This window comes from Otolemur garnettii, unplaced genomic scaffold, assembly GCF_000181295.1.
Source record: "Otolemur garnettii isolate 467f Iridium unplaced genomic scaffold, OtoGar3 scaffold00011, whole genome shotgun sequence".
NCBI lineage: Eukaryota > Metazoa > Chordata > Mammalia > Primates > Galagidae > Otolemur > Otolemur garnettii.
Window position 1 is genome coordinate 3,180,946 of NW_003852406.1, and position 10,909 is coordinate 3,191,854.

General features: G+C 35.6%; 1 protein-coding gene and 1 non-coding gene across 8 annotated transcripts in view; both read right to left on the bottom strand.

Moving 5' to 3' along the window:
* Positions 1-240: 240 nt before the first annotated feature.
* Positions 241-10,909, bottom strand: part of GABPB1 (GA binding protein transcription factor beta subunit 1) — an 83,605-nt gene continuing 72,936 nt past the window's right edge. For 5 of the 7 annotated variants that reach the window (XM_023510067.1, XM_003784348.3, XM_023510066.1 and 2 more), the window contains 2 exons: positions 9,791-9,906; positions 241-1,806 (listed from right to left, as the gene is read on the bottom strand). In XM_023510067.1, the coding sequence (XP_023365835.1) occupies positions 1,654-1,806; positions 9,791-9,906 (269 nt within the window). In that variant the 3' untranslated portion in view covers positions 241-1,653. Of the gene's footprint in view, positions 1,807-9,579; positions 9,907-10,909 lie in introns of those variants that run through there. The other 2 variants (XM_023510069.1, XM_023510068.1) reach the window with 1 other exon arrangement.
* On the bottom strand, positions 3,384-3,447 carry LOC111723438. Its single transcript, XR_002771971.1, has one exon. It is a non-coding gene; the product is annotated as a U7 small nuclear RNA (small nuclear RNA).

Here is a 10,909-nt window from a genome sequence, read left to right on the forward strand (position 1 = left end):
AGGTGTACGTGGCTGGCGCCTTAGCCGGTTGAGCTATAGGCGCCGAGCCCCCAAGACCTTTTTAAGAGCTCCCGAATGGCAAGTATCAGGCTAATAGTCCACAGGTTCCCTTATTACATTAGTCATACTGGTAATTTTGGAGAGATAACTAACAAGTTCCTAAAGTTACTTTGGGAATTTTAAAGTCACAGAGTGAAGAGTAAAATATATTTTCATATGGTAGAATATGGCTCAAATACACAGTAGTATACAATTTGTAACATATGAATAAAATATTGACAAAATAAATGTACACTGAACGTATGTGGAAAAGATATTTAATTGTAAAATAGAAAAGTAGACCAGAGTACAGTTTTAAGGGTAATTGCTTCTTTATACAGTATAAGTAATCTAGAGGGGTTTTAGGGTTAAACATTTCCATAAAGCAATAAAACATTAAAAAATAAAGCAAGAAAAAAGGGGGTGGAAGTTATGTTTTGCAAAAAAAAAAAAAAAAGGTTCATACATTGTGGAATTCAACAATATTGTGATGAGAGCAAGTCACAGCACAGACACTGAGTTTTCATAGGGAAAAGGAAAAGATATGTTAGACATATCCGGAGCATCACTGTAGTACAAAAAGTTCTTGTTCTACATACAAAAGCAATTTTTTTCATAAGAATAATTTCCTGGGGGAGAAATCAGTCCATGAAGTATTTCAGAAACCCATATGCAGTGAGTTTTCCAAAAACATTATCTTAAAATCCAGTGCCTTAAAGTGCTTTCATGTGGAAATCATGATGGAAGGCACAGAATACAGTTTCACGTCCCCACTATGAAATTTTCAAAAAAGTATAGGTTTTGCAGAGTTTGCAAATTCAAGTTATCTTGTACGCTGTTCCTTCCAAGAACATTGTCATTCCAATAAAACCAACTGATAGTTTAGTTTCAATGACCTGTAGAATAGTCAGAGGTTTTTTTTTTTTTTTCCTTTTCTGGTAAGTTTCATCATCTTTGTGGGAAAAATACCTATTTAAGTGATGCATTTTGAAATTATAAAACATGCAGAATATGTACAAACAGAAAGTTTAAAAAATATTTGCTTCATATACATGTAAATCTACTTGCGTATAGCTGAAATTGAACAAATATAAAAATTTTGCTTTCTAAAAAATGTTTTCAGAGAATCTGAGACAACTTAAAGCTGTACAAAGATTTCCTGGGAGAAATCTCTTCATATAGAAGTTTATACCTACAGGAGTAATTCCAGCATCAGTCCACCATAATTATTACACAACATTTGGTCTAATCAACAACGATCACCCTTAAAACTGTTCTGTTTCTGAGAAATTAAGGTTTATACTAAAATCAAAAAAGAATTCACAAAAACAGTGGCTTTTTGTGTTTTTGGATCTCTTCAACAATCTTTATCAACTCATTTGGAACTGTAAAAAAAAAAACAACCAAGAACTATTTACAGAATTCAGTTTTAAATACATTTCACAACTTCTAAAGTTTTATGTTACAAGAATTCAGAGCTCATGGCTTAAGTCCAATTATCGATCTGTAGTCTTCTATTATCCTGTATTCCCGTGACTGTACCTTTATTGTGTACAGTTCAAGATTGTATTCTTTCTTGACCAAAAGTAAAATCAAGCTATATGTTCATTTCAATCAAACAGCTTCTTTATTAGTCTGAAGGCGCGTCATAGCTTCTAATTTCTGCCTGTAGGCCTCTGCTTCCTGTTCTTTCTTTAGAAGCTGCTGTCGATATTTTTGTGCTTCTCGATTTGCTTCATCCAGCTGTTTCTGAAGCGCTTCTCTCTCCTAATTAAAAAAAAAGTTTTTTTTTCAATTTTTGCACAAATATGTTATTAACACACATAAGCATGCATGCTTTAAATTAAAAAAAAAAAAAAGAAAAGGTAGAGTAGCTGACAGTAGCCAGTGGTTCTCAACCTGCGGGTCGCGACCCACAGGAATTATATTAAAGGGTCGCGGCATTAGGAAGGTTGAGAACCACTGCACTAGCCACTTGTTGAAATTACCTAGACGTTTTGACTTTTCAACAAAATCACTAATAATTAAGCCTCTAATTTTGTTTTACATTATGAAATATAGATTAGCCTTTGACTTCAAGGAAATTATTTTCCTAATTAGAAATAAGACTAATAGAACCTAAATTAGGTGTCTGTACTTTTATATGTACTACAAAAACTAGTGAAGAGTTTTAAGAGGGAAATATACAAGCATACCTCTTCATATCACTATTTGTGATTTTTTTTAACCTAAAGGTAGTATTATAAAATATTATTAAGCCAAAACCTATTCCCAGGTAGATATTAAGCTCGTGTTACAGACGAGAAAAAATGATGCTTAGAGATGATTTGGCTTTCTCAAGGTCTCATAGTAAGGAGTCAGGTTTATAGGATTCTAATACTGCTTTTACAACTATATTTTAACAGCAAGTAAGGTAATTCACCTTTAAAATAAGGAATACTGGGGCGGCACTTGTGGCTCAGAGGAGTAGGGCACTGGCTCCATATGCTGGAGGTGGTGGGTTCAAACCCAGCCCTGGCCAAAAATGGCAAAAAAAAATACTGATCTAGATTAATATTTCCTAAATTATACTATTTTATTTTATGTTATTATTATTATTTTTTTTTTTGAGACAGAGCCTCAAGCTGTCCCCCTGGGTTGGGTGCCATGGCATCACAGCTCACAGCAACCTCCAACTCCTGGGCTCAAGCGAGTCTCCTGCCTCAGCCTCCCAAGTAGCTGGGACCACAGGCGCCCGCCACAACACCTGGCTATTTTTTGGTTACAGCCGTCATTATTGTTTGGCAGGCCCATGCTGTATTTGAACCCATCACCTTAGGTATATGTGGCTGGCGCCTTAGCCACTTGAGCCACAGGTGCCGAGCCATACTATTTTACAAGTCAATAAAACACTAAATTCTCTACCGTGATCCATTAACTTATATAGGTCCAAAATACACATATTAAATTCCTCAGTAAATCAAGGGGGTGAAACACAAATCCAATCCAATGAAAATCCTCCTCCTCCTCACTCTGCTCCTACTGAGTTATACCAGGAAAAACAACTTAAAAAAACATTTCCAAAACCTTTCTCATACCTCTAAGCAAGCATGTGAACAAAAGCTCAATCTGCACAGACCCAAGCTCAAGGCAAGTTTCCATGGTCTTAGAAATCACAGATGCCCAGAATCTATTCTGGCATCTGAGGTGGGAACTGGGGATAGGATTATACATCACAAAGCCAGGTTCACACTGGACACTTGGCCCAAAGTGAACTAAAGGTGAAGTAGGGCTGGCAGTCTGCTGAGGAAAGACAGTATGAGGGTTTCTGCCTATATACACTTTTGTGTGTGTGTTGGAAGGCTGGGAGTGTCTTGCAGTGGAGACTGGAAAACTTGCTAGATCATTTCTAAAAGAGCTGTAACACTTCACTGCCTCCTTGACTCTTGTCCATTGTGAGCATCGAGCTTTCCTTCCCTTCACTAGTCATATGGTCCATAGGAGGCACATATAACTGATCCCCCTCTCCGCACTGAGAGAGAGATTCAACATTTAGATAGATAGATAGATTCAACATTTATTTTTCCCTGGGTCCACCAGATATGGGAGTGACTGATTATATGTACAAGTGGGCTACAAATCTCCCAATTACACAAAATGTAAAACACAGAAGAAAGGATTATCCCTTTCCTCCAATTTGAGCAATGCCTGGGTCCTACCTTGCCACCTTCTTATACCCCTGCCACCCTCTTCCTACAGTAACTCCAAGCAAGATGACAATGTAGAAACCAGTCAGATGAGCCTCTGGTAACGAATCAATGCCAGTACTCTGGCTGTGAAGTATGCAAGACTGTGAAGACACCAATGGAAGGGATGGGGGAAGAGGGTACGGGTTGGATGCTGCTTCCCCTGGAGCCAGACCCCACCTCAGACAGGTGCACTCACAGCCATACATAAGTGTTTTAAAATTTCACACATGTGTGAGAAACAAGATCCTTTGGTAGTCAAAGTTCTGAATGAGTAAAAAGTTTGTCTTGACTTGGTAGGAAATATTGAAATAGGTTAACCCTAAAGTATTTTATAGAATTAGCTATTAACAGAATCAGCAAGGGATTCACAATTATTACAAAAGATGAAAGCAAACTGAGTAAGAAGGTCTAACAGTGAAAACAGCTTAATCCTATTTTCCTTACTGCATATTTCAATATCAAGAAGTCAAATGTATCTTAATAGAAATGGAAAGACATCTCCCTTCCACCTAGGAGGCCAAATAAAAGGCTCATTTTATACTGCATTTTTTGGCTAATTTGATAAAATCTGAAAGACAAAGACCATTAGCACTGCTCTTTTTCCTCTTTTTTTTTCCGGCTCTACTTCCAAAGCTCTACTCTTTGAATACATTTAATCTTCAAGACTGAAAACATGACTAACATAAATGTAAGTGTTTTCATTTTTTACTTAGTTCTTAGGAATGCAAGTTTTGGGGAAGAGATCCTTTTGCCATCTCACTTTTCAAAGCAAAAACCGCTGAAAAGTGGAAAATATATATCATTTTTCATTTTACTCATGGGTTCTTTGTTTCCAAATCTATTTGTCAAATGTTTACTGAACATATGTTATGGAGAAGAGAATTCCTTAATGCAAACGTAATTTGCTTTCACACATGAATAGTGCAACAGACTGACTGACGTTTGAGATTTTGATGTATTTAAATAGAAATGCTAATCCTATGGTTTTGATCTTTTGCAGTAAAATCACAATAAAAAGGATTTTAACAATTTTAAGTAAACAATACGTAATACTAAAGTACTTTTCTCCCCTAGAGATCTAACTAAAAGAATTCTACAAAAAATATATCCCAAAGATAATGAAGATTTGGTAGCAGTAAGGAAGATATTTCCAAACCCAGGCAAAATATTGCTATTATATCAGTCAATGGAATAACAGAGCATGGAAAGACTCGAGTCTGCTTTTTAAAACTTATATATGATTTTTTTTTTAAGACAGTCTCACTTTGTCACCCCATAGTTCACAGCAACCTCTAACTCTTGGGCTCAAGTGATTCTCTTGCCTCAGTCTCCCCAGTAGCTGGAACTACAGGCACCCGCCACAGCACCCAGCTATTTTTAGAGATGGGGTCTCCTGAGCTCAGGTGATCCACCCACCTCAGCCTCCGAAAGTGCTGGGATTCCAGGCATGAGCCATTGCACCTGGCCTTAAAGATGATTCTGAATTTTGCTTCAGCTAGCAGCAATGACACAACAGTTTTATTGTCTTAATATGAAATTTTCTAATATTCAGATTTATATTTTGCTTAACCTATTACAAAGTAGAAAATTGTTACTGATTTATATTCTACCATCCCTCAGTGTGAATTTTAGAAGGATAACAGCAACCAAATTTACTAAGTATTTACTGTAGAACTGCCATTATACTAACCCTTCACGTGCATTCCCATTTAATCCTTACAACAATATAATGTAAGTGCTATTATTATCTCCCCCTTTTTACTGACAGGGAAGCCAAACTTTGAAAGGCTAAATAACTTGACCAAAATCACACAATCAGAATATCATAAAATAAAACTTAACCTGAAATCTGATTCCAGACCCAGCTTCCTGAACCACTAAATGTTTTGTAGAAAAAGAAACTGGGAGAGGTGTGTGGACTGTTTGCTTATGTGTAAACAGCAATCTTTCTAAGTGCCTTGGGCCAAATATAACAAGTATCATTGTTTTTACAAATAAAGTTTTATGGAGATATAGCCACACCCACTCATTTCCAAATTGTCTCTGGCTGCTTTCCCACTACAATGGCAGAAATGAGTCGTTGCAAGAGAGACTGTGGTCCCTGGAATCAAAAACATTTGCTACCTGGCCTTTACAAAACAAACTTTCCCTTCTCCCACCCTTGAGAAAAGACTTACCAAGAAGAGAGAAGACTAAAGAAAATTTTAAGCTGTGGCAGATCAGAAAGGATATCCATTAATACAAGAAAAATAGATTGGAAAATTTTGTATCAAGTAAAATGTTATATGTTTACAGAAATCGATTTTTAAACAACACTAAGGATCTCAAATCTCCACTAGTTAAAAGACATAAATATTTTGGCTTGGTGCCTGTAGCTCAAGTGGCTAAGGCGCCAGCCACATACACCAGAGTTGGCAGGTTCAAATCCAGCCCGGCTTGCCAAACAACAATGACGGCTGCAACCAAAAAAATAGCCGGGTGTTGTGGTGGGCGCCTGTAGTCCCAGCTACTTGGGAGGTGGAGGCAGGAGAACCGCTTGAGTTGGAGGTTGCTGTGAGCTGTGACGCCACTGCATTCTACCCAGGGTAACAGCTTGAGGCTATGTCTCAAAAAAGAAAAAAAAAAGACACAAATATTTCATCAAAAATAAATAAAATTCACTATTAAATATATTTATCCTAACCTCCATGGCAAATAAAAGTAAAGGTACTTTCTGAATTTACACAACCAAGTTGTGTAATAGAGAAACTCTGTTAACAACTAACAAATGTACTAACTGTATTTCTTCTCTCCCACAAATACAAAGGTTAATTTAAATTCAGAATATTCTAATGTTTATTTATGGAAGAAATCCTTAACTAGCACATTTCCTCTAAAAATTTCTTTAATGCAGTAATATCAAGGGGTAGTAACAAAATTATATGTATTATTGCAGTGTTACAGCTGTTTTAGGTTTTCCAGTCTTCACCTGACCACCCCCCCCCCCAAATATCTATATAAACACACATACATTATTGCAATTTGGTGTCTTATTCATAACTTCACCTCCAAAAAAACAAACCTATTTCATTTCTTATATTGCTATAAATCAGATATAAAAACCATACAGCTCGGCGGTGCCTGTGGCTCAGTGAGTAGGGCGCTGGCCCCATATACCAAGTGTGGTGGGTTCAAACCCAACTCTGGCCAAACTGCAACAAAAAACTAGCCAGGTGTTGTGGCGGGTGCCTGTAGTAGCAGCTACTTGGGAGGCTGAGGCAAGAGAATCGCCTAAGCCTAGGAGCTGGAGGTTTGCTGTGAGCTATGACGCCACAGCACTCTACCGAGGGTGACAAAGTGAAACTCTGTCTTTTTTTTGTTTTAAGAGACAGTCTAACTTTGTTGCCCTCGATAGAGTGCTGTGGCGTCACAGCTCAAAGCAACCTCCAGCTCCTGGGCCTAGGCCCAGCCTCCCAAGTAGCTGGGACTACAGGCACCTGCCATGTCCAGCTATTTTTTTTTCTTGCAGTTTGGCTGGAGCTGGGTTTGAACCCGCCACCCTCAGTATATGGGGCTGGCACCCTACTCACTGAGCCAGAGGCGCCGCCTGAAACTCTGTCTCTTAAAAATCATACAGCTTATATAATTTCTCCTGATATTGGTAAATCTCTCCATAGTTAGTTGGGAAACTCTATAAACATAAATTCTTAGTACCTTCTTTATAGACGTTACTAGGACAACTGCAAACAGAATGAAACATGTTAGATTTTATATGAGTTAATTTTTAAATTTCTTCAGAGTTTCTAAATCTCAGCATTATTGACATTTTCAACCACAAAGTTCTTTATTCTGGGGGGCTGTCCTGTGTATTGTTAGGATGTCTACCTGGCCTCTACCCATCAAATACCATTAGAATGCCACTAATCATGGAAAACGAAAATGTTTCCAGACGTTGCTAAATGTCCCCTGGGATTAAAATTGCCCCAGTTAAGACCCACTGCTTTTGAGAAGCGTTTTAAGTTAATAGTCAACCTGTCCCTTAGAAAAGAAAATAAAAATCTCTCCCCAAGAGTACTAGTTATCTAGAAAAATATTTTCAAAAGAATGATTTCATATCTTATAAGGATAATGATTACCTGGTTTGATGAAAACATTGGAGATCATCTCTTCATTCTGCATCTCCAGCCCACCTCTACCATCTATACTGACTATGTTCTTCAAGGTTCCTCTGTAACAGCCCTAACAGGTCATGCAACCTTGGCTTCAACATTTCCAGTGATGGAAAATAAGATTTTCATTACCAGAAAGCTCTAATTACTAAAAACAAAATATAGCACACAAAAACCGCCATTCTTTGATCAAACTAAAACTCACTCTCCCTGAAGTTCCATTCCCTTGGTTAGTTAATTCATATACCTCAATTCATCCTTTCCTGTTATTTTTATTTATTTCTCCTGGTCTCTCAAAGACTATAAGAGAGGAATCAGGTTGAACTTGAGGGAAACAGCAATGCTCACTAGTGATTAGGTATGTAAAAGTACAGGCTGTACATTCATTGGTTAAAAAATGTAATTTGTTCAACAAAATAAGCTTGTATTTAATAAAAATGCAAATAATTTAAAATGTTTTATTAGACAGTTAAAAGTACATGACAAAATTTTTCATCTTATGTCTGAAAAAGATCTGACTTATCAGGAAAAAAGCAATAAATTACACAATAAATATACTGATTCTGTTCAATGTAATAAATCGTTTACTTGAATATCCTTCATATCACTTTAAATTTTAAAGACAAAACAACCCATTATCAATAATTAAAGTTATGATTCTACCAAATATTCTGGCTAAGTCATGAATCATGTTCTTTTAAACTCAATGACATATTATCTGTGATTGTGGCCAAAGACATATCAGTCTTATATTTAAATGAATTTGAGAAGCACAATTTCTAATTTTCTTTAGTTAGAATTATGTTTCCTTTTAAGCGACTTTTTAAAAAAATCTTCATCTTTCTATGATAAGAACCTTTCACAGAACTATTACACAGTCACCAAATTTACTATATATATACATATACAGGGTGGCCATAAAGTTAATGTACAATTTAATGAACTTTATGACCACCCTGTATCAGATATTATAAATATTACAAAATGAATGTGAGTTTTTCAATTTTCACAAAAACCCTAAAATGGAGAGATTAATCTAAAGTCCACTTTGAGACATAATAAAACTGAAATTCAGAAAGAAGCTATCTTGCCTCAAAGCTAATAGGACAAGAGGTGGGATTCAAATCCAGTTTATTTTATTTCAAGTCCAATGCTGTTTATACTGCAGTTGCTCTTTCAAAGTTATTGAAGGATAACTTTGTTTTCATTTGATAAATAAATGTCAAATTCAGGGAACACAGCTTTATTTATAAAATGAGAAAAAAAAATATGACACCACTATCCTTACACCCACAAACTGGTTTACCTTACAAGCTAGTTTGGGAGAGGGCAAAAAAAGTTAAATCCTATCAGTCAAAATTAATTTATTTTCCTTAAAAGACTTAATAGTGAAAGAAGCAGTTATCTATTGCTTTTTGCAAAATAACCCATTTGACAAACATCATTTTTTTTAAAGAGAATACTCGAGCACAATTAGGCATTTGCATTTCGTTTATGAAAGAAAATAAATTTTTAGTAGTATAGAGTGGTATTTCCTTTAATGACTTGTGAGAATGGTGTGTTTGTAAGTTTAATAGAAAATAAAGGATGGAGTGCAAGAATAAAAGACATCCCAGTGTTATCAGATGACAGACTTTGTTACAAACAAATTCTTCACTCGCTCATTCATTCATTCAATGTTTATTTATTGAGGGCTTGCTATATGTATAAGGCAAAAAAAATTAAACAAAATCATAATACTATGCGCTTTCATTCTGTATTGAAACAATACTGTCAGTAATAAATATAAGAGACAAAAATAAAAAAGAAAATAAAAGTAAATTGAATTTATTTTGGATGACTGGAGCAAAACACACCGGGTAAAAGACTCCTTACTTCTATTTCTGCAGATTCCACCCTGTTTTCAATTATTTCGATACATTGTCTCTTAGCTGGTGGTTCTTCACTTATAACAGTTTCTTCAGCAATGTCTGTTGCTGGTACTGTTAATACTAAAATGAAAAAAACGTACGCATTACTTAATTTTCAGATAGGTTTAGCAGAAACAAACCTAGTCTCGACATCCTTGATGCTACTCATCTAAAATAAGAGTATTCCAAAACAATAATTCTAAAACAGATTTGCTTTTAGAGGATGTCCATGTTTGTTTTTCTTATTGAACTCTACTTATTATCTACCTATTTTTTTGCATAGATAATATATTCATTAATATGACTCAAAAATCAAAATATTTAACAAGCATATTTTGAGAGGTCTCATAAACACAGATAATTATTTTATTAATTTCTTATGTATTTTTCTTATATTCATTTATTTTAAAACAAGCAAGTAAATTTTCATTTTTCTTTTTTATACAAAAGGTAGCAGATATACAATATATACACTCAAACACACATACAACAGTTATAAAGGGTGTCCCAAAAGAGGTCCCTGAAGTTGCCACACAAGAGAAAATGGGAAATTGTAGCTAAACGTACCTTTATTTCCAAAATATTCATTACAAAATTTTACAAAGAGGTGGCCAACACATAGAGAACATTGTGTAAATACTTTATAATGAATATTTTTGAAATAAAAGTATATTTAACTATAATTTCCCATTTTCCCTATGTATAGCAACTTTAGGGACACCCTGTATGATTTTCCGTCTGTTGTTTTCACTCTAAATATTTAGAGTTTTTTATATCACACAGACATCTTTCTTTTATTTAGGTATATAATATTCCATTATGTGGATATACCATTATGAACACCATTCATAAACTTGGCTTGTTTTCCTGTTGGATTGTTGGACTTTGAACATTTACTAGCTCTTTACATAAATGTAAATACAGCAGAACCTCTCCAAGTTAACCATTCAAAGGACTGTAATAACCTGATCAACATAAAGGACTAGGCCTGGCTCGGCGCCTATAGCTCAACTGGCTAAGGCGCCAGCCACGTACACCTAAGGTGGTGGGTTCAAATCCCCAGCCCAGACCCGCCAAACAACAA